Raw genomic sequence first — 24,602 nt, 5'->3', positions numbered from 1 at the left:
AAAAAAAGTTATCTCTGATGAAAAGATGATTCTCATTCCAGTAAGTCATCTTTTAGTATTTTCCTCCGATATTTTTGGATTATTTGTAACTTTTGCTTAGTGGCGGCATAGGCATGGGTGATTGAAATTTAGTAGTTGAATGATCCCGCAGTAGTAGGAATCTCGACTTGTGTGTGTTCATTTGTGCGTGTGTATGTAGAGACTAGAAGTCAACACGGCTGTCTCCATTAATTATTTTCCACTTTGTCTTTGCAGATACATACAATCTCTTACTAAATCTGGAGCTCACCGGTTTAGCTAGAGTGGCTGGCCGGCAAGCCCCAGGCATCTTTCTGTGGCCACTTCCTAGGCTGGGATTGCAGGGCCATGACACGTCACCTGACTTTGGGGCCCCCAGAATCAGAAGCCTTACGCTTGCCTGACAAGCACTTTACTATCTGTGACGTCTCCTCAGCCCCTCAACCTGAACTTTTATTTGCCAAAGCATCTTTCCTCGGCACATCATACCAAGCAAGCCAAGCACACAGTAGGTGCTTAGGAAATACTGACTAAGTTGATACTGAATGACCTTCCTTACCTCTTACCATAATAAGTATTAGAAGATAGCTTAAATGACTGGCCACCAATAGCAAGCTACAGAAGTAGGGTTGTGGATTGTCTATGGGCTAAGACATGCTTTTAGGGAAATTTGCCCCACCCCCTACTCTATTCAGTATTACATTGATCTTATTTCCAGTTCCTTTGAAAATTTAGTCTCCTAGTATCTATTGGCTCTTGTCCCTGGTGTAGGATGAGCCCTTGGGTCACTTGGAGACCACTTCATGGGCTTCTCAACTGATGTATTAAAGGCTGTACCATCTCCTTTTCCTAATGTGCTAGGAGCCAGCTAAATCAAGGCTTCTCAAGGTCCTACAGCCTCTAAGACACAAAGCTGTGGTTCCAGTCCAGTTTCCTGAACACAAATTGTTGTTTTATTTGGAGATGTCCTCAGGGTCCTAATTCCTTCTTTTAAAGGTTTGTTCTTTGACAATTTCATATATGTACATAATAAATTTTGACCATATTCACCCAAGTTGCCCTTGCTTATCTCTTCCCACTCTCTCTGGACTCCTTCTTCCCAAGTCTCCCTCCACCATTTATATCTTTATTTACTGACTCTCCAACTCAACTTCCATGTTCTATGAAACCCTCAGGAAGTTGTCCCTGGCTTACTCTTGCAGCTTTATGACTTTCATCTATTATATCTCAACCCCACTGGTCTTGTACTGCCCTTTGCATGTGGAAACATCTTCTAATCTCACAGACTTGCACTGATATTCCTGAGGCCGTTCTCTTTTAGAATATTTTCAAGATTATCCCTCCCAACACATGAGGACTTTCTGGCCATTTAGCTTTCTCAAAGATCACTCCTCTGGCTAGTTACCTAGATCTATTGCAGTATCCCAACCCACACCTCAAACCATCCTTCATTGAATGACCTTATTTTAATCTCTTCCTATCTGTCATTGTCTGCCTTTGCATCATGGGAATATAAGTATCTGGAGATGAAGGACTCAGTGTATCTTCTTCAAAGCAACACCCCACGATACAGGCATCATCCTGTATACATTACGTACTTAAGAAATGTTTGTTGACTAAATGAATGTCCAAGGTCTGTAGGTCTCAATCCGATTTTATAGTTGTGAGATGTGCTTACTTCAATTCTACCACTTGGATTTAAAATACTGCTGTTATTATTGCCTTCCTTCTAGAGAGTTCAAAGCCCACCTTGACTGAATTGTCCATTTATTTGTATAGAAAAAATTAGGAATTCCACGAAAAGGATCATTCTGCTTCTTTAGTTGGCCACCAAAGTTGTCTGCAAAGGTAATCACAGCAGCCCTCCTTCCTTGACTGTCTCTTCAGATCCTCTAGTATCTATGTCTGCCGCCTGTCACTCTCACCTTCCTGTGTCACTCCTACTTGGCCTTTCAACTTCTCTGTTTCCCCTGTTCACGCAAGTTCATCAGTCCACTCCGCCCCATTTACCCTCTGCTGTAAATTAAGATCCCGGACTGCCTGTCTGGTGTCTAGGTCAACTCAGGTGATAAATCTTGACACCTAAAGAGATTCAATGAGGAGTCACTCAAACTCAACTGCCATTTATTTGCCCTCTGTAAATATGGACCTATAACCCCTGTTCCCCATAGTACAGAATTACTGAGACTATCTTTTGAGCATTGAGAATTGAACCTAGGGCCTTGTGCATGCTAAGGAAGGTCTATGCCACTGAGCCACTCTCCCTACCCCGTTACTATAAACATTAAATGAGGATTATTTTGAAATGTACTGGCTTTTTTGGTCTCTACTTTCCTTGCTTGTTCCAAACCCCATTTCCCTATAACCTTACTTCTCAGTGGTAATGATATAGGGTAACGATGTCAAAACTATAATTGTAGTCCCAATGAGAAGGCCTAATTTGTCTCAGTGGGATGCCTGATTCTTTTTGGAGGCAAGGAATCACTAGTTTAAATTCTAACTCTGTTACTTACTTGCTGTTTGACCTTAGACAATTCATTTGGCTTCTCTGAGCCTGCAATGGAAATAATAATAAGAACAGTAAGTTTCTTCCCCCAAAAAGCTACTTGTGTGATGTGAGACACACAGGCACATGCATCTACACACCGGTAGATGCAGATGCTTGGTGCCTGATAGGTTATCAATAGCCTTTCCTGACTCATTTAAAAAATTACCTAGCAAATAGGGAACATTTTTGAGTTAGTGTAATTTAACCTACAGGGAAAGGCATTTGTCTCTCCTTGGGATAAGTGAGAGAATTTAATAAGGCTAAGAGTTAATTGAGACCCTAGTGTCCATGAGATACAAAAGCCGTGTTGAGAGACATTGTCAGGGAGTTCAGTATACCTTGATGGCGCATCCGGGTTGAGTTTCAAGTCTCTGCAGCCCCCTAGTGGTCACTGATTTCAGAGGCCTGTTCACAGTTACAGACAAATTAAAGGAGGCAATTTGCCTTTGAACAAGAGTTAGAGACAGGAAAGAGATGAAATGCGGTGGAAGGGGCTAGCGTTTGGATCCTTTTCATGTTTCAAATAGAAAGATATTTTTTCTGAGGGTGTGTACACCTGAAAAGTTGATCAGAATCTGAACATACTAGGAAAATATCTTACTCCACATGCCTTCCTTTCTCTCCTTTCTCCCTCCCCAAGATAGGAACATTCTTTTCCCTCCTCATGTCAAATAATTATTATCACTTAAACGATTAAGTCGGCTACAGATAAGAATTTCAAATGTACATGGAAGCTGGAAGTCACTGAGAAGTAGTGGTGGTGTTTGTTTTGTTTTTTTGTTTTCTTTTCTTTAGGTTTTTCACTGGCCAAAGTGATAGCATAGTACTGGAAAGGAAAGACTCTGGCCCCTGGAAGAGCAGAGGCTCCACTTGGCAATTGTCTCATGTGGGGCAGTGAGCAAGAGATTGTGTCTCTCAGAGCTGGGTGAGGGAGAGTCCACTGGACAATGGACTCAGATACTGTGAGAGCTAGCACAAGTTCTGACAGTCAACCTTGAAGAGAAGGGACTGAAAAATTTGTGTGAACTAAAGATTAGTCTTATTGGGGCATCTGGTGAACCTTCTCTTGAAACACAGCCATTGTCTGAAAGGAGAGGAGGCTGGAGGCAGAACCAAGCATTTCAAGTGAGTTAATAAAAGGCCTTGAGTCTGTGAGCAACTGTCCCACATCATCTTTCACTGAGTCACACCCATATCCTCTGGCCTGCTATTCATGGAGAGGTATGACAGAGTATCACTCAAGAGGACATGGGGATGGGCTTGGAAGTCTCTTGTCACCCTATGATCCAGAATCGGAATGAAAAGTATTTGTCTTAGGTGTGGTGGCTGTACTTACAATCTCAGCACTTGGGAGGCTGAGACAGGACGATTGCCAAGAGTTCCTGATCAGTCTAGGCAAACGTATTGAGTTCACACCCAGTCTGGGCTACAGAACAAGCTCGTTATTTCAAAAAGCCAAAATAATAAAATGAATAAACAAATGGTCTCAGGTTAGGGTGGTAGCTCAGCAGCAGGGTGTTTGCCTGTCACGCAGAAAGCTTTAGGTTCCATCCCCAGCACCGCAAATTTACCCTGAAAACCTGTTCAGATACCATTCGGAGAAAACGAAGTGGCTGACAGGTCTGAATGGCATTTGACGTGACTGAAGAACAGCTCCGTGATTCGGGCGTACCAGACTCTCAGGAATGCTTTAAATAACACTGTCCAGGGAGAAGGTTGCCTTTCAAGGCCCCAGGAGAAGCTGTTCTTGGATCTTGCGGGGCGACGCCACCCCTGCCCCCTCCTGGTTTTCCTTCGCCTCCAGTTTTATTCCGGAACCTGCTCTTCTGAAGTCGGACAAATTTAATCTGTTGAGTGCATAATTAGAGAGAGAGCTTGGTTGCAAAGACCACTTGCAGTTTCCCCATTTGTCCAAAATACTCTCTTGTTCCCTCGCACAGCGGAGAAATAGGGCAGACAATCCGGAGGATGGAATAAGAACCAGCAGCGGGAGGCGGGGCGGGTTTGGTGCTTTTCTCAATGAATACCGAGGCCCCTGCAGATTTGCATAGGAGCGGACCTCGCAGCACCATTGGTTGGCGGGCAAGGGAGAGGGCGGGGCCGGCTTGCGTGGGCTGGGCAGCTGCGCTGGGTTCGCTCAGGAGTCCCGCCTCCGCCGAGGCCCCGCCCCCTCCCGGCGCGCGCTCGCGGCTCCGCCAGCTGCAAGTGGCGGGCGCCCGGGCAGATGCGATCCAGCGGCTCTGGGGCGGCAGCGGCAGTAGCAGCTGGCACCTCCCGCTGCTGCTGTCCAGGGGGTCTCGGGGCCGCGAGACGCCTTCCGGCCGCCCCCTTGGCCAGTCAACAACACCGCGGGCGCTGCTGGTAGGTGAGGAGGGGGGCTAGATTGCGGGCTCCCCTGCCCGAAATGCTTTCACTCCTTGGCTGCGGCCGGGGTCTGCTCTGGTGCCTGGGAGTGAACTCCGAGGAGCCGAGACATTGGTGACAGCAAGGACGCTGCAAACTTAGGCGGAGGCAGCAGGAGCCTCCTCTCCGCAACGCAGAGCTTGCGTTCACGCCCAGAAGTTCAGCGGGCAGGGTGATCCAAAGACTTCCTGCAGCGGAGGTCACTTGAGGGGGGCGCTAGAAAGCAGCCCCCTCCGGTGGTCCTTGCCTAGACCTGGGAAGGAGCGCAGAGGAGGTGACAGGAGCAGAGGACGTGGGCAAGACAGTGACCAGCCTGGAAGCCAGGGTTCTCAGCCTGGAAAGTTGCGGGAGATCGGAGGCTGCAAGGAGAGCTCCAGTGACTGAGGGCTCCTAGAACGATAGTAGTTTCTCTGGTCCCTGAGCGAAGGCTGCTACAGTCAGGGGCTCAGCCCTCAGAGCAGACTCCGAGAGGCACAGGGTCCAGCTGTTGAGCCCAGGGTGTCTCGCGGTCTCTGGATTCGCCCCTGACTTACCAGATCGGTTTGGCTGAGAACCCTTCTTGTCTCCTTGTAGCTTGGGAGAAAAGCAGAGGATTCGAGCTTGCTCACAATCCCTGAGGTCAAGAGGAAGGAGCCGTTCAGGACCAAGGACTGTTTGGAACCCCTTCCTGTCTCGGAGAGAGTGAAGGGTGAGGCTGGACCAGCGAGGGAAGGGAGACTAGTATAAACTCTAGCCCTCCAGCGGGATGGGAGCCCTTGAGCTCCTGTGGCTGTTGCCGCTGCTGCTTTCGGCAGCAGCCTCGGACTCCGGAGCTGCAACGGATCAGCGCGCGGGTTCCCTGGCCGCAGGGCCGCCTCTGCAGCCCCGGGAGCCACTCAGCTACTCGCGTCTGCAGAGGAAGAGTCTGGCGGTGGACTTCGTGGTGCCCTCTCTCTTCCGCGTCTATGCCCGAGACCTGCTGCTGCCACAGCCGCCGTCCCCCTCGGAGCCCGGGGCTGGTGGGCTGGAGGCTCGGGGATCGCTGGCTCTGGACTGCGCCCCTCTACTCAGGCTACTGGGGCCACCGCCTGGGGTCTCTTGGGTAGAGGGAGCCAGTTCGCCTAGTCCCGAGGTGGGTTTGACGCTGTCCAGGGTGCTGAAGGGAGGCTCTGTGCGCAAGCTCAGGCGTGCCAAACAGCTGGTGCTGGAGCTGGGCGAAGAGGCGATCCTTGAAGGCTGCATTGGGCCCCCAGAGGAGGCGACGGCTGTGGGGATACTCCAGTTCAACCTCAGCGAGCTGTTCAGCTGGTGGATTCACCACGGCGAAGGGCGGCTGAGGATCCGCCTGATGCCCGAGAAGAAGGCTTCGGAAGCGGGCAGGGAGGGAAGGCTATCCACCGCGATCCGCGCCTCCCAGCCCCGCCTTCTCTTCCAGATCTTCGGGACCGGTGAGCAGCTCCCACCAGAGTGTTTTGGGATTTGCATTTTTTTTAGTCACACCAACTTGCAGCCACTATTAATTAACCCTGATCCTTCTTAGGTGTTTTTTTCATCATTCTTGAAATTAGACCCATGGTTTCTTACTGTGTGCTTGAACATAGTCATCTCCCAATAGAGCCTTCTTTGCTCGAGCCACCAAGTTGGGAGAAAAGTTTCCCAGTGTTGGCAGTATTATAACTGGATGCCTTCCTGGGCTCTCAGAATGGTTGAAATGCTCCCATAATTCCCAAGTTCCAAGTTAGTATGAGGCCTCGAACTATTGTCCTGTCTTTTGGGCGGACTCTAGTTCCTCTTCTAGGCCACCGCTGGTTTGGGCAATGTGGTAGAATTTCCCGGGGGATATAGAATTCCTCTTTATATTGAGTCTCAGCCAACCTCCCGGCCCTGGCCCTCCTCCCCAGCGCTGGCGAGCCCAGGGTTCCCTCTTCCTTAATTATTCATTCTGCCACACCGGACTCCTACCCCTGACCTGTTTTGCCCTCTCAGACTCTCTTCCCAGATGTCCTGGGAAGATCCCAGGGGAACGAAAGAGCAAGGGGCAGAAGAGTTGTGGAGAAAGGGACGAAGATGGTTAAGGTTGCCTTGATTTGGGGGAGAGGCAGTAATTGTCTTTACGGCTTTTCTCCCCCCAACCCCCTCGGTTTTCCCGGGGAGTCTTAGCCTGCCTGTGTGTGTGTGTAGCAGCTGCTCCTGATGGTAGTCTCTGGCAGGCCAGTTGCACTGCAGATCTCGCTGCTGGAGGCTCCCGGAAGGAGGTTGCTGTTTCATTTACTCCCTCATTCCTTCCCACGTTCATCAAGTTAAGGCTGTGTGTGCAAGCACTTCCAACTCTTCCACTAGTGTCTTTTGAATGGCAAACCAGGTGATTTTGAATGAATGTTTCCCTCGTAAGACCATGGGGGAAGGACTGGTGAATGAATCAAATATACAGTGTAAATGAATGAGAAAAATCACAGGAAGAGAAATCATGTTTTTTTTTTTTTTAAAAAAAGAAGCCCACACTGATTCCATTGAGCAAAACTAGCTTCTTTTCTAACATTCTTATCAGAAATAAATGATATTCTTATGCTCCACTGGTTACTAATGTTTAGTATTAATTGAATGGAAAGCACTGAATGGGTCCATTGTAGAGGTACAACTTCTCCCATGCTTGCACGCGCGCGCGCGCACGCACGCGCACACACACACACACACACACACACACACACACACCACTCCCACCACTCCCACTCAGTGCTCTCCTGAGCTACCGAGAAGCTGAGGGTCCCTTGTCATCGCACAGAAATTGTACTGGCATGTGGTCCCCAAGCAAAACAGAGTGTGGAGCTGTATTTCAGCACTGGCATTGGTGACATTGGCACCACCTAAAACAACCCCTTATGATCAGTGCTGGGATTTATATTGTGCCTAGTGAAAGGCAGGGTCTGATGAGCTTGGCAGTGCCTTCAGTGAAATGAGAGGAGAGAATGAAACTGTCGTCCCACTAAGGACACGTTTGTAGAGAACAGCTGGGCTTTTAATGACATTGTTGCTTCTGTGGCTTATCTGCGCAACATTCTCTTTTGGTGTCCAATGCTTCTGTAACGGATGTAAAAAATGACTCTCTGGAAAGACAAATTTTCTTTCATTTTCGTGTCTCTGAACTTGGCTGGAGCTTCCCCATCACCTCTTGTGATATGACCATAAGCCCCAGCAGTCTGTATCAGCTGTTGTCACATGTTGATGGCAGGCAAGAGGGGTCATTTTCCAGTCCCTGAACTTGCCGACTCTAGACAGGCTGCAAAGAAACTATCGGTGGATGTCTCCGAGTCATATAATGTATTCGGAAAACATATTCCTGTGGTCGAGCCCTGTGTGAAATCAAACCATGTTCAGGGGAAGCTTCATGTAGAAAGGAGTCTCTCTCAAGAGCTGTTCTGCCATTGGCTGCAGGGAAGCAGTGGGCATCCCAAGACCTCCCACATGAGTGCAGTCCATTTGGCAGCGGGACCAACCCTTATGCATCATTTGACACACATCGAAGTGCTGGCTTCAGAAAGAGCCAGGATTCTGCCATTAAAAGGCTAGAAAATTTGGCCAAGCATTTTTTTTTCGGCAGGATGGGGATCAAATGGTTATTGATGGGATCAAATAAGATACTAAGTGTAACTGGATGAGCTCCCCATGACCTCCAGAGAGACAGACAGCTTATTCAAAAGCACTTCAGGCCTTGTGCTCACACTCGAACAGGATGGCCTCTCTTGTCTCTGAGGACATATGCTGTCTGCAGTTAGGCAGCCAGCCACACAGGACCAGCCTCTTGCCTCACCTCCCTCCCTCCCCACATCCCCCAGATACTGACTCTACTGCAGACCTTTCCATGGAGTGGGCACATCCTGTTGTAACATACCCCATCCCATCTTGGGGGTAGCACACATCACTGTGACTCCGTTCATCATTTTGTATGGAAATTCTGGCTGACGTTCTGCAACTGGGTTTGGTATTTCTACTTCTCATGTTGGGTGGGATGGATGAGTTTATTCCTTTTAAATGGGCTCTTATTTATAGAACAGGACATTTACTCTTTAGTGACACAGGACCTTCAATTAAACACAAGGAAATGGACAAACTCATTTTCTTTCTTCCTGACCTAGGGGCCTGTGGTCCTGCCTAGAGGGGAGCAATGGTGCTGATGGGTCCATGTGTGGGGGATGTTGTTCTGCACCTCTTGTAGTCAGTGTTCTGTTGGAACCCATTTGACTGAGGATAGTTTCCTAAACTTGAGCAGGACCATGTCTAGGGAGGTGGTAAACTAGAAAAGAACTCAGTAAGGACAAAGCTAAACCGTTGTATTGCTTGTGGTTTGTGCTGCCTGAGAGGATAAAAGGATGTTTGAGAGTCCTTGTAATGAATGGCATGCTTGTGGTTTTTCTTTGTGGATTTCTGTGAATTCATAAATGGGATCAATGCTTCAGAACCTGGAGCAGTTCCTGGGAGAACCCATTCAGAAACGCAGTTACTGAGATGCTGTGAATGGTGACATACGACCCAGAACAGCCCAAAGCTCCCCCAAAGAGGTCTGCCGGGATGCTAGCACATTACCCGAAGCTCTGGCTTATATCCTGGCTTGTAGGTGCTTTGAGATCTGCTTCTGTAATCTCACAACCAGAGGTCTAGAGAATGTTGTGAATGGAAGGGTCTGTTTCCCAGACCTTTCCCATACTCACTCTAGGAAAGAACATACACAGCTTGGGACATTCTGTGTACTACAGAGAAATGTGGGCAATTTAGAGTAGATGTGTGCAATGTAGTACATCTGACCCTTGACCTTGCATATTGTCCATCCCTTCTCATTTCGTTTCTGAAAGGGGCAGAGAGAGCAAAGGAAGATTGAAAGGAAATTGGAGCTCCCAGGAGGGATATCAGTTATTTGAGGTGAACTGGGAGAATTGGAACCAGTCCAGAGAAGAGCAGAGAGCTGATTTAAGAGCTGAAGGGACTGATTTATGATGAAAGATGAAAAGAATTAAATATATATGGCTGGGCTAAATGGTGATGAAGGGAAAGCCATGGTAACAATCTACAAATCTCCGAAGAGAGTAACTGTCAGTGAAGATGGGGAGTTATTTAGTGTATCCTTTAGAAGTAATAAGATGGGACTTCCCGAAGAAAACGCGAGGTTAGCTATCTAGAGATTTTATTTTCTGAAATAGATATTCCTCTGACTACGGAATGGAATCCCAAGGGAGCAAGCAGGGAGTCAGGTGAGATGTGGATCATTTGTAATTAACAAGTTCTGATGTTGAGAAGCCACAGTGGGCAGGAGGGCTGTGAAGCAGGAATCATGATCTTTCAGGATCTCGTTACTGGGAACTTTTCGAGCACTGGTGTTTCCAGGGAAAAAAGAATTACTGGAGTATCTTTAAAATTGGGAAACTTTTACAAGATTGTGAGTAAATAAAATTGAAATTACTAGGTTGGTTTGTTTGTTTTCCCCCCAATTCCCATGTTAAAGTGTTTCTCTGGGTTATAGTCTGGTGGTCCAGTGGGGGAAGGCACATTCATCAGAGAATTATGTGTCCAAGGCGTATCCATAGGTGTGTGTTGGGGGCGGGGTGGGGAGTGGGTGTGAGTCACAGGAAAAGTTAGAAGATGACCAGGGCTTTAAAAAGATGAAATCAGTTTTAGGTTGAGTAAACCCCTACTGGCTACTTAAAAATTCTTTAAGATATTTGCAAATGATTAAAAAATATTTAATTTTACGTGTGTGGATGTTTGACCTGCACGTGTGTCTGTTTACCATGTACACACAGAGGCCAGGCGAAGAGGTCAGATTCCCTGGGGCTGGAGTTACAGACTGTTGTGAACTTGGTTCTGGGAATTGAACTCTGGTCCTCTGGAAGAGCTGCTGGTGCTTGTAACCACTGAGCCATCTCTCCAGTCCCTCAAGTGGATTTTTGAACAACGTTCAAATTACAATGAGGCGGGGATGGGTGGGTGGAAGGAGGGAGAGAGAATACTTATGAGAGGTTCATATGCAGGAATTAGGGAGAACACTATCTTTAATAGTGAGTATGTTTATAAGGACGTTGGTCTGTTGAAGGGCGGGAGTGACTGGCCTGTATGTATAGTAAGAGAGTGAGAATTCATTGGCAGAAATTCCCAGTAACTTTTAAAGGTTACTGACTGGTGACCTCATTTTATGAGATTTGCCCAGCCTGGTAAAGGACAGTTCTTCCATTGTCACTGTTGTTAATATTCTGTTCTAGTTGTATGAGACTTTATAATTCATAAATCACTTTCACAGTGATTATTTTTATTAATCGTACAGTAGGCAGGAGCAGTAACTGCTTTATTTTTTTGAATGCACTCACTGGAATCCAGATGCTTAATAACACACTTTCAAGGTCATGTAAGTACAAAGAAGTACACCTGGAAACTTTAGTCTATATGGTGAGAGGTTATGAGATATTAGATACTGCACTAGGTGCTGACTGGAACCTACTTCTCCTTGTCTTAAAATCAAGAAATCCGCCGGGCGGTGGTGGCGCACGCCTTTAATCCCAGCACTCAGGAGGCAGAGCCAGGCGGATCTCTGTGAGTTCGAGGCCAGCCTGGGCTACCAAGTGAGTCCCAGGAAAGGCGCAAAGCTGCACAGAGAAACCCTGTCTCGAAAAACCAAAGGAAAAAAAAAATCAAGAAATCCTCTCAAGATGCATGTTATAAACTAGTAAGATGTGTAGATAAGCGAAATTTGCTTGTCCAAAGGCCAAGCAGTAAATGTTTGGTGGTCAGTAGCCATTACTTGGAAAAGTTCCTGAAGATCTGAAACTCACTTTCATCATTATAAAAAGTAGGGAAATGGTGATACTTCCTATGTGTAGGTGGTGACAATTCAGAGATTAAATTGGATGATCCATGTGAATGCTTAGCCTCACGGCTGATGAATTCGAGTAGTCCATCAATATGATTCACAGGTTTTTCTCATAGTGACATCACTCCAGCATCTAGTGATCTACAACTCTGAGGGATCCACATGCAGTTTTGTGCATCTGAGTGATTCCACTTGGAGCCATGTAATCCTTATGTGTGGCCATGTGTGACAACCCTGGTGACACTGTAGATTCTCGTGCAATGAACTTCTGACTCCAGAGAGATGCAAGGAGCCAGGGAAGAGTGGATATCATGGTAGTTCCCATTGTCCCACCAAGACCCTGTCCCTTTAGAAGAGAGGGAAGATCAAGATGTGGGGTGTACTTCATTTGCAGCAAGCATATCCATGCACATTCACAGTCTGATTATTTGTTCTACAGAAGACACTTGGCCTTTCTTAATTAAGAAAGCATCAAAGCAGTCCTAGGGGTGAGCAAGACCATGATCACACAGAACAGCAGTTTCCCAATGGCAGATGTCCCTTAACTGAGAGTCCCCTGTCCAGCTCATGCCCTGTAATGTCCAGAGGAGTAAAGGGCCCATGGTCATAGGCATCTCTTTTATTCTGATTAGCTGGAGTTACTCTCTTCCCTTCCATTGTCTGCCTCGTCTTTCTTATGATGAGTGGAGAGCATGGAGAGAAATGCAAAGAACCAATTAGTTATGAGACCTGAGCACATCAAGAGCAGCTAAACCTTTGAGGTCCATGGGAGCCTATTACCCCAGGGACTCAGGTAGGCTTCCTCAGGAAAGCATTAAGCCTTGAAAAGACTATTCAGTAGCGACCACGTGACATTAGGTAATGGTTTTCATGAGCCATGGCTGAGTCATCACCTTCAGAAGATGCCCATGCATATGATCTCCATTTTGGAATGAAGAATGTGGGCTCTTGGTGAGGATGAGTAGAATGGAGATATGGGGAGCGTCATTATTCACCTCCCTTTACGTCCTGGCTGTGGATACAATATAACCAGCTGTCCCATGCTTCTGTTGCCATGACTTCCCTGTTCTGATGGACCTCAAACTGTGATGAGGAACTGAAGTAGAATGTTGGCCTGGTGACAAGGCAGTGAAGGAATGGGCAGTAACCCTCAGGAACTTCTTTGGTGAGTTGGATTTCTCAAAACTTTTTTTTCCCTTCAGATTTTTTTTGATAAGTTTTCCAACCAGATGTTCTGAGTGTGGGTCACCTCACCCAGGGGAAATTCTATCAGATTTACTGGTGATATCATGTACACATTTTGGAAAGCCTGAAATCGCAGGATGGGGTAGGAGAGCTTCCTTGGGACAGATCCACCCAAACACTTGGGTAATTAAGTCTTTGCCCTTGCACCCTGCTTTCCTGGCTAAGCAACAGCAGGTGTATGGAGGCAGGAGCCTGGAATCCCTTAGAGTAAAGGAAAGGCTAAAGGGGACAAGTGGAAATAGTGTGAGCTCAGAGGACACAGCAAATACAGGCAAGCTTAAGGAATTCAGGCAGCCAGCCAGAGGAAACTACAAGGGTAATTTAAAATACTACCGCTTCTTTTCCTTTTGTCTCCCCCCACCCCCAGTTTTCATTGGAACGGGCTCATGAAGGTAGGCACAGATAGGGCTCTTTTGTGGACTTTTCCGAATTATCAGCCTACATAATTAAAGTTAGTGTTCTGTGGTGGAGAGAATGCTCCAATAGAAGCCGGAGGACCTAGAGTCTGTTACGGTATTCACTAGTTATTAAATTTGAAGTCCTGTGCAATTTCTTTAAGATTGCTGGTCCTCTGGGTCTTTAGGGAAGGTATCATGAGGTCTCCACTACCTCATGGGGTCATTATGAGCATTGAATGAGATGACCTGTGTGGAATGCTCCAGGTTGGATTGTTCTAATGTATATGTAAGAGGCGGTAAGAAAATGTGACTATCAGATTTCTTTTCAATGGTAAGTTCCAAAGCCCCAGCATTAGGGGCATCAGTATAGGGTCTCAAATTTTGAGTCAGGTTTGGGTTCAGTCAACAGCATGCCAGACTTACATCCTCGCAGATGTCCTGTGTCTCCTCCCCACAGTTTCTCCACACCATGCCCCTGTGTTGAAGTCCTCCCAAGCTCCAGACTTTATTGTGTGGTAAGAGATGCAAGACTCTTCTTTTAGATAAATAGAGATTGCTTGTTTTTAAACACGGGGATGCGAAAAATAAGTTTCTTGAGAATACAAAGCTTGTGTAGAGCTTGATAATCGACATATGAATCACTGTTCTGATAAAGACAAAATTCCCAGCATCAAGAAAGTTTTCTGGGGTCCTGTTTCAACCCATTTCCACTCTCCATCGAAAGTAACTGTTTTTTTGTTTTTGTTTATGTTTTTTTCTGATTCATAACTCATCAACTGTTGTGACTATTCTTGAACGTTATGCAGGTGGACCCATGCCGTATCTGATGGTTGGTGTTAAGTGGCAAGTTGACAGACTCTAGAATCGCCCAGGGAGATGATCCTCTTGGCCTGTGTGTGGGAGATTGTTCTAGAGTATATAAATGGATGTGAGAGTCCTAGCTTGACTGTGGGTGGAACCAATGCCTGGGCAGGGGATTTTGGACTGTACAAAATGGAGAAATTAAGCTGAGCAGTGGCATGTCTTCATCCCTCCCTGCTCTCTGATTGTGGGTGCGATGTGAACAGCAACTTCAAGCCCCCGCTGCCCTAACTTCCTCATGATGGACAGCACCTAGGCGTGTGGTCGAAAACAAACCCTTTCTCCATGAAATTGCTGTTGTCAGAGCATTTTATCCCAACAGGAGAAGAATCTGAGATGCCCTGTGTCTTTCTTGTGCCTGCCTCCTTTTAGTGAATATGATTTTTTTTGTGTGTGAAATTCTCCCACATTGATAAAAATATCCACCTCTTTTCTTTCTTCTCTTCCTCCTCCACATTTTTTTTTCTTGGTTTGTTTTTTGAGATAGAGTCTCACTCTATGTCATGCTGGCCTGTAATTCACTATGTAGTCAAGGCTGACCTTTAGATTCTGATTATCCTGCCTCAGCTTCCTGAGTGCTGATGTTCCAGAGATATGCTTCCACATCTGGTCCCAATGTTCTCTTTTTAATTGCTGTGTTGTATTCCTGTGAATGAACATATTATTTGTTTATTTTTCCCTCCCAAGGTGTTGTCTCTGCAGGAGACTGAGATATCAAACAATCTATCACAAATAAAATGTAGACTATACCATAGACCTGGGGTGGAAGATCTGCTTTATCATGTACTGCACCAATGCTATTTATTTTCCTGTCTCTATGCTTTAGCCTTTTATCTGTAAAGTGGGAAAAATAACAGCTACTGCCAGGATTATTGTGAGATTTTTGCATTGCAAAGCCTGTAGAGAAGGTCCTCATGAAGAATTGCATCAAACAAATGTTAGTCCCATCTCTACCTCTTGATTGTATTTTTTCCCTCCATGGCCAGAATGCGTGTTTCAGAGATGCTTCCTGAAGTAGGGAAAGGAAGCCTTTAAAGGGGAGGCTGTTAGCTTGTGGAGGTACCACAACAGCTGAAGATCATGTAAGTCCTGCATTCTAAATCTAGGGTGACGTTATATAATAATGATATCTCTAGCTGTATTGAAGTATAAGTCACATATACAAATCTGCTTCCTTTAACTGTGCAGTTTAATTTGAGAAACACACACATATGCAATCACCATCCTAATTAGGGTCTTTAACATTTTTAATCCTTAGAGGTCTTGCTAGACCAGTTTTTAAAGTAAATATTTTTATTATTTGAGTATTTTATGCCATACAAATTGATCCTATTCACCCTCAGCTCCTCCCCTTAACTCCTACCAGATCTACCCCCACCACCTCTGCTTTTGAAAGTGGTCTCACATACCTTCTGCTCCAAGAAACTTCTGATTTGATTTCTGGAATCAGTAGTTTAGTGAATTCTAGAGGTTCCCATGGATGAGGCATATAGCCTCTCTCTGTGGGGCATCATCTTTCATTTAAAGATTTGTCTTATATGTCTTTTTATATATTAGTGGCTTGTTTTTTGTTTTGTTTTCCGGAACTGAGGACCGAACCCAGGGCCCTGCACTTGCTAGGCAAGTGCTCTACCACTTAGCTAAATCCCCAACCCTGGCTTCTTTCCTTTTACTGCTGAATAATATTCCATTGTGTGAGCATGCAGTTATGGGTTTATCCCAGTCATCACTCAATGGACATCTCCTGTCTGGGACTCTCATGAATACAACTGTCAGGAATATTTTATATACAAGTGATTTTTGTGTCTGTCTGCTGTGAGTTCTTTCCCATCCATTGCTGAGTTGTTGGGTCACATGGTAAATATATGTTCAACATTATAAAAACAAATCTGCCAACTTGTTTTCAAAGTGGTCGTATGTCACCATAGAGTCCTACCAGTACAACAGGACTGAATGTATCCCAGAGATTCAGAACATGGTGTTGTTTGTTCTGAGACTTGGATGTGGAACCTTAGCCCTCCTCTAAAAGCCTTTTCTTTGAGTCTGTCTGTAGAGTTGACACTTGAAGGGAACAGAAGCCAGAGGCCAGTCCATTCAGGATTAGCACATTTACCATCATTCTCAACAATTCTCCTTAAAGCCAGAGCCTTGCTTGTGTTACACTGCTGTAAAGGTTGCCTTTGGTCTTTGAAGAGAGACAACGGGGATTCTCTCTGTACTCCTGGACCTGGAGGGACCCCTGGCTTGTTTCTGTTGGAGTCTTACCTTTGACTTCTCCGCTGGGCTGACCTTGCTGGGGACTCAACTCTCATGGAGTTAGAAGAAAAAGAGAGGAGAACACACACTCACACACACACACACACACACACACACACACACACACACACACACAGAGAGTGAGACAGAGAAAGAAATGGAGGTTTCCTCTTCACTCTTGGATGACAAGTCACATTTCTTTGGTCTCCTGTACAGAGAGAAAGGATTTCTCTTGAGTGTTTTAACCCCATATTGTGACCGTCACAGCTCTTCAGGGGCATGCATTGGCTCACAGATACTAGAGAAGAGAGATGAAAAGCAAACTTACCTCCAAGTGTGTTGCCTGTCCAGAGCTTGACTTGCTTCTTCCGTATTCCTTGTTTTATTTCCTTTTCAGAGCCCCTAACAGTTGTTGCTTTTTACACGCTGTCTTGCAGGTTTTGGTTGTAAAAACAAGGATAAATACAGTTTGGTGGGTTTGTGCCACCTTGACTGTATATTGTTTTGTTGAGAGCCTCTGTGATGTTGTCCTTCTGTTTTTTAATATTTAATGTGTCTTAGTCCTTGTTTAAATCTTCGTGGCTTTTGTTTTCTGAAAGTGTCTTTGATGTTCTTTCATTTCTGATGGTGATCTTTACTGAGTATGTTTGGGTTGGGGGTGCTTCAATGCTGCTCTTCTGTTCTGTTGTTATTCTTTGTACATACATAGCTTCTGATGAGAAGTCACAGACTCTTTTAGCCTAGGTTTCCTGTTACGGCTCCTCCACCCTCTGGTTTCCTTCGGATTTGTTTTTTATGATGATATGTCAGCAATTTGCTTAATAATGTGGCTTTCTTTCTTTCTTTCTTTCTTTTTTTTTACTGTTTGGGATTTATGGAGAGACTTGGTTCTGAAGGTTTATATTTTTCATTATACTGGGAAATCAATCAATCTTTCTTTTTTTAATTTTAAGTCCTGTGGAGCATTCTACCACTGAGCTATATCCACAGCCCCCTATTTATTGTTGCTTTTTAGTTTGAGATGGGTCTACTAAGTTACCTTGAACTTGCTCTGTACTCCAATCAGGCTTTGGATTTGTGATCCTCCTGCCTCAGCCTCCCAAGTAGCTGGGATTATAAGTGTGTAACACAATTCCAAGCTGACTTTTGGAAACTTTTCTAATATTTTTCCTGCTTCTACCTTTTAGGAATCCAATTATAACCCTATTGCACAGTATAATATGTTGCTACAGAACATGAAGGATCTAAGATTATTTTCCCAGTCTTATTTCTTTCCTGTTTGGGTAGCATTTTTTGCATGTCTTAGAGTTCATCCTATGATGTTTGGGAGTATTTGATCAGCTGATTAAGCCAATCAATATTTGACATACTTTATTATTTCCAGCTCTAGATCTTTCTTTAATTTTAATTTCTTCGTTCTTTATGCTTATGTTTTGCTACATCCTTGGGTGTTTTTATTATAACTATTTGTAAGTTTCTTCTCTTAATTATATCAGTTCCACATTACTGTCAGTTCATGTTGGTCCTCTTTCCTTTGGTTGTAGGCCACATTTCCTGTTTTTAAATACCTGGTAATTTTGTACTGGGTCTTGTTCATTGTGAATAGTGCATTGTTGAGTTTGGGGATTTTTCTGTTTTCATTTAAAGACTGTTGAAATGTTTTTGATGTTTTTCTTTCTTGCCCATCAATCTGATTCTAGCAAAGATGATCATTAAGCTTTTACAAGATAGTTTACTTAAACCTTTGTTTTATGGTTAATTTAAACCTGGAATTGATGCTTTGGAAGTCTTCAACAAATGCTCCAGGTGTGGTGAGGTCTGTGTACTGGTTATTGAGCACTCAAGCCTTTCCCAAGTGTCTTAATTAGGGCTGCTATCGATGTAAAGAGACACCATGGTCCAGAAAGTCTTTGGAAGGTAAAGATTGAATTGGGGCTGGCTTACAGGTTCAGAGGTTTAGTCCATTATCATCATGGTGGGAAACATGGTGGCATGCAGGAGGACATGGTGCTGGAGAAGAAGCTAAGAATTCTACATCTGGATCAGCAGGCAGCAGGGAGAGAGAGAGAGAGAGAGAGAGAGAGAGAGAGAGAGAGAGAGAGAGAGAGAGAGAGAGAGAGACACACTGGGCCTGGCTTGAGCTTCTGAAACTTCAAAGCCCACTCTTAGTGACACACTTCCTCCAACAAAATCACACCTACTCCAACAAGGCTACATATCCTAATCCTTTCAAATGATGCCACTCCGTATGAGCCTATGTGGAACATTTTCATTTCAACTACCACACCAACTTTGTGTGAGCTGTGGTGGAAAGTGTTCTGCCTATAGTTCCCTGGTAGGCTTCCTTCCTTCCTTCCTTCCTTCCTTCCTTCCTTCCTTCCTTCCTTCCTTCCCTCTCTTCCCTCTTTCCTTCCTCCTTTTGCTCACCCTCCCTTCCCTCTCTCTTCTCACCCCACCCCATTCTCTTTCAGTTGTTCTGTGGTAACTCACCCATAAATACATGGCTTAACTATTCAGCCAAAGACTTCCTGTGAACCCTTACACAGTTTTATGGGATAATCTGTTTCTCCCTCTTCTGTCATTCGCTAGATTTTTATGGATGTCTATAGTTTTTGGAATATTTCCTGAGAAAATACTCATTCATTAGGTCAGTGTAACTGAGTAATTACCAAGTTGAATGGAGAAAAATCTCTCCCCCCTCCTCCCCAGGAGAATTTCACAAATGAATGGAGGAGAAAGGCAGACAAAGCATGCTAATGAATATCCCTAACTAAAGACATCTTTCTCTCAAAGGCCGAAGGAATGGTGAAGCTGGCTATGGTGGTTTAGTGGAGACCCGAAAAGATTGATTATTACTAGGGTAAGGAAGGAAGGATAGGACTGTTCTGTACCTTCAGATACCAAAAAAAATCCGTTCCACTAAAGGCAGATGAACTCTACTTGTTCAGTGCATGTTGAGGGAAGTTCTGTTCCTTTGAGACAGGAAATTATAACCCTGTAATTTTATAAACAATAAACTTGTTGCCTTGGGGCAAGGAATCGGGTCAAAGGGTATCTGTTGGAAATTATGGATTTCTTTGGGAACTGAGACAGAAGTTGAGTTAGAGAAACTCCCCTAGGAGTAGGTGATTTGAGAACAGAGTCTTGGAAGGAATGCAACATTCTACTTAAGAAGAAGAGCTAAGCAATGGGCCTTTGCAGTATGGGGGCAATCGCAAAATATGATGTCTAGAAGACAAATGGTTGGCTGAAGAGAGAAGAAAGGAGAAGGGAGAAAGAAATCTAGACAGCAGATTCAGGCAGACAATCTGTGTGTGTGTGTGTGTGTGTGTGTTGATATAGTGTGTATCAAATAAAGCTTGCCTGAGGATCAGAGGACAGAGCCAGCCACTAGATTAAACATAGAGGCCAGGCAGTGGTGGCACACACCTTTCATCCTAGCACTCGGGAGGCAGAAATCTGTCTGGATCTCTGTGAATTCAAACCACCCTGGACAACACGAGATTGATTCAGTCTAGGAGAGAAACAGAGCCAGGCAGTGGTGGCACACACCTTTAGTCCCAGCACTTGAGAGCTCATGCCTTTGCTACCAGTATTTGGGGAGCACACACGCCATTAATCCCAGCAGTAGGAAAGAAGTGAAATGGCTGGGCGGAGAAAGGCGTATTTCAGCTGAGGACTCGGAGGCTTTCAGTCAGAGGATTTGTAGAGATAGGATCTCGCCTTCCATTCAGCCTGAGGATTCAGTAGTGGTGAGAAGTTTCTCTAGTGGCTTGTTCCTTTGTCTCTCTGATCTTTCAGCATTTACTCCAGTATCTGACTCTGGGTTTTTTTTATAAGACCATTTTAGGATTTGAGCAACATGTGTATGTCTAAGAAAATAGAACTATTCAGAGGTTGAGAAGCCTAAGGAATATTGGGGCGGGGGAGTTCTGACCATATATTATGAATTATATGTGGGGATGGCTTATTTAGTCTATAATTTAGATTTGTTGTGAAAGAAATAAAAAAGTTTTTAGGTCTGGAGTTGGGAAAGTGCATGCTGATTGCAAGCTGAAGATTCCTCAGGAAACATACTTTCATAGTGAGTCTCCTCATCACAGGGAGGGCTGGTGCTGGGTTGGAGCCCTGAGAGGCTGTTGTACCACCTCAGAAGTGAAAAGAATCACAGATGGGTCCGGATATACCAACTCCATGAGAAACAGGAGGAAGGAATCCAAGTGTAAGATTTTCATATGGTTTCCCTGAAGTCTGTGATATTGGTTATGAAGAAGACCATTGGAGGAGGGGGTGTTTTGAGGGTACAGTGGTTGGCATGATTACAACTCAGTGGGGTACCCATCAGAGATGAGGTTTTCTGGTGTGCACGTGATTGTACGGGACCGAAGTTGAGACAGAGGAGGAAAATTCAAGGTTTATATAGATACGGGAGCTATTTACCTGAACTTGGTAGTTTAATTGTTGAAAGCAGATGGGTTCTCCAGAAGGAGGAAGAAGAAGAGGAGGAAGAAAGGGGGAGGCAACAATTTGAGTTTTAGCAAAGTTCATAATTACACAGTGGAGCAGAATTAGTGCTGCCACCGACAAAAATGTTCTGAAGAAAGAAAGGGAGGCTTCCTTATCAAGGGGTGTCATGGCGTCACGTGTTTCAGATACAATGGAAAGGGTGTGTGTGTGTGTGTGCGCGTGCGTTTGGTGGAGTTGCCTCTGCATGCTAGGGTGGGTAGATGTTTACAGAATCCTGAAGGCCTAGAAGAGAAAGACTCCATAAATGATTGCTTCAGTATCTATCTGTGAAAGGAAAAAAAAAAGAGGAAAGGAAAGAGAATGAAGGACCAGTGATGTTGAGGAGTTTGTCGGAGTGAAGCAAAGATGTATTAAAGGCAAATGAAATTTCTCATGTTTAAATCAGGAGGACAGAAACTAAAAGGAAGGACTTCAAGGGTTTAACAGAAAAAGCATAATTATGTAGCAAAGTCATTTAACACACACCTATTATAGAATTTTGTTGTTTGTTTTTATTAAGTAACATACAAAGTAATAGGTTTCATCATGGCATTCTGTACATGTAACACATATGTGTCATTATACTCTGTTCTTTTCTTTTTTTTGGGGGGGGGGTGGTTGGGCGGGGCATTGTCTTGCCAAGGAGCTCAAGTGAGCTTCTAGCTTGAGTTCCTTCTGCCTCAGCCTCCCGAGTCCTGACTTTTCAGACATGTGACCCCATGCTTGGCTTATTGAAAAAATCTCACTCAGCTCTTGGGTACCATTCCACTTAGATCCCTGTCTGTGTCTGGAGTCTTCCGTTAAGATGGAGTTCTTCTATCCCATTTAAGAAATATGGGGATTCAGGGCTCCCTGTTTTATGAGGTCCCTGTGATGGCTGTGCCGAGCAGTTGGGATGTTGTTAGCAGCAGCCGGATCCTATGTCTTTGTCACTTATTATTAAGCACAGCAGCTGGACGGATTTCTTAGTTTAACCCTCGCGGTCACACAGTAAGGCTGGTTTTCGTATCGTATCACTTCTGTTTCCCTACTTAAAGAAACACAGGCTCCGAGAAGTGAAGCGGCGTGCCCAGGTTACAGTAAGCGGAGAGTGGAGGATTTGAACTCAGCCTGTTTATCCCCATGCATATAGTCTCAGTGACACTGCTCTTACTTGTGGCTACAGTTCTACCCACAAGGACTGTGTTGTTTTTCCAACGTTAGGGCCCTTAAGATGTCTCAAGTTAGTTACTGTGCATAATTCTGTTTTGACCTCAAGGGTAGGGATGTGTCGAGCCATGAGTGGAGAAAGTGCAGGGGACAACACAACAGTCTTCTTCTCCGAGACAAGAAGAGGAACGTGCAGAGAGCCGTGCAGAAAGGGAGGGTGGGGGCCAGATGGTTTTAGTCTGTTCCATGAAGTATGAACCTAAGTCATGCTAAATAGATCATGAAGCCATGCATAGTTTTCCTTCATGCTCCAGCCTGCTGGTACCCACACATCTGCTAGGCAAAGGCAGCCATTAGGAACAGCTCAGAAGTTTACTAAATATGGCTGTGCCATGGCGGCCAGGTGATGTGAGAAATGTGTTGAAGAATGATATTTCCTTCCCCATTGCCCCTTTTCTCCCTTCCTCCCTCTCCCTCTCTCCCCTACCCTTTTCATAGTATTAGCCTCAATACTATAATTTGGAAAAGTATGGTAAGAAAAAAATGTCATGAAACAGAAATGCAGATTTGCAACATCTGACCTTTCTTTTCCTCAGAACAATAAATGTCAAACAGCTTAAAATGACAGCTAGGGTACCCAGACATTATTTATGTTCTTAAATATTTAGGCAAGAAACATAATTTTGACTTAAGCCCCATTTGCATGAAGATTCTGACCTATGAGAATCATGAGCCCTTTAAGGATCCATCACAGGTACTGATGTTTACATTGCAGAGAACAGAAAATGGGAAGTAGAAAAACATGAAAAATTGGGACAGAACAGAAGTGGCAAATGATTCCTGGTAGGTAATGAGAACATTGGATAACATCAAGAAAGTATTTTGCAGCCCCAAATTGTGTTTGCATTTTTCATATCTGAGTCATGTGAGATGGTGGCATCCAGAGAAAGGCTCACAATCAATATGTCCTCTCTAGTGATTAAATACAAAGGATTTTAAGGAGTGTGTTTACTTATATTATTTATCCTCATTTCACTAAAGAAGTTTTATTGTTAAAACAGAGGGAGGGAGAATGATCTTGCTCCAGCTGTGTGAAGCCTGACAGAAATCTAGTCCTTGAGCCCCGAGTGTAATGCTCCATTCAACTTCACATTTAATTATCATCAAAAGCAGTAGCATCCTTTTCAGTCTGCGAGGTGAAGTTTCGTGTTTTGTTTTGTTTTAAAGACTTGTGAGCACGAGTTAACCCACATACTTCAGAAAGGAGAGAGTGATTAAATTGTGTTTAAAAAGAATCTAGAGTTAGTTCTGGGCTGGGTATTCAGCTGCAGAGTCTATTGAGAGGAAGTTCTTAATCTAGTAAGACAAAGGTCTAGATTCCCTGCCTTTAGCATCGTCACTGACAAACTAACTAGAAATCGTTATAGCACTTATGTAGGGGTTTTTTTTTTTTTTAAGACAAGGTTTCTCTGTGTAGCTTTGTGCCTTTCCTGGAACTCGCTTTGGAGACCAGGCTGGCCTCGAACTCACAGAGATCCGCCTGCCTCTGCCTCCTGAGTGCTGGGATTAAAGGCGTGTGCCACCACTGCCCAGCTTATGTAGGGGTTTTAAGAAGAGTGGGATAATTCTTAGAGTTTTGGCTCACACTTAGTTAAAGCGCTGAACATGTTGCTCTGAGTTTTCTATCTCCTAATGGTTAATAGAAATGTTTCCTTGCTTTGTGGATTCTTTTCCGTATAATCTACTGGGATCTAACCATTTATTAGAGTTTACCTCATAAAAAAAAGAAATAAGAGAAATAAGAGACCCCTCCAGGACATATTTTTCTATCACATAGCTTTTTTTTGGCCAGAAAGTCAGCTCTGTCCCATTGTCCATCATCCATCATCTCAGGATTCCACATGCAAACATCAAGTCATGCTTTAGTCCCATCAAAAGTGCTGAAATTTTGAAGAGCAGTTTTTACCTTTTAAGACAACCACCTTCATAGCAGAAAATGCTTCTTACTTCAATAGTTGCTTGTGAAGTCTGAGGCTCTGTAATCTGGTGGGCAGCAGTAGAAGGAAAGGGGCATGTTCTGTACGAGCAGTCTTGGGGTCAGGCTTTGCTTTGAGGGTGTCCCATGCTGTCCTGTTTGAACCTGGGCAGATCACCTACATGTCCCAAGTCTCATTTTGTATCTTATCAAATAAGTGAGTTCTAATCTCTTTCCATTTCATATCAGTATTCTGTATCAGTATTCTGTGATTATAACCGATTTCCTGGACAGATGTAATAGCATCACTGGGAAGATATTGTCCCTCAAATCAGGTGTAGAATCAATTAGAATTTCACAGATCAGTGATGAGACATGAGATCCTCCTCTGACTTTCATGTAATTGGTAAA

The 24,602-nt window shown here is 44.6% G+C and overlaps 1 protein-coding gene across 1 annotated transcript in view; it reads left to right on the top strand.

Moving 5' to 3' along the window:
* Positions 1-4,797: 4,797 nt before the first annotated feature.
* Alk (ALK receptor tyrosine kinase) overlaps positions 4,798-24,602 on the top strand; it is a 716,558-nt gene continuing 696,753 nt past the window's right edge. Inside the window, exon 1 of the mRNA XM_052746220.1 lies at positions 4,798-6,396. Within this exon, the coding sequence (XP_052602180.1) occupies positions 5,715-6,396 (682 nt within the window). The 5' untranslated portion in view covers positions 4,798-5,714. The remainder of the gene's footprint in view (positions 6,397-24,602) is intronic.

This window comes from Peromyscus californicus, unplaced genomic scaffold, assembly GCF_007827085.1.
Source record: "Peromyscus californicus insignis strain IS unplaced genomic scaffold, ASM782708v3 Scaffold_1__1_contigs__length_55948999, whole genome shotgun sequence".
NCBI classification, from domain to species: domain Eukaryota; kingdom Metazoa; phylum Chordata; class Mammalia; order Rodentia; family Cricetidae; genus Peromyscus; species Peromyscus californicus.
This window is presented reverse-complemented; position numbering and strand designations above follow the sequence as displayed.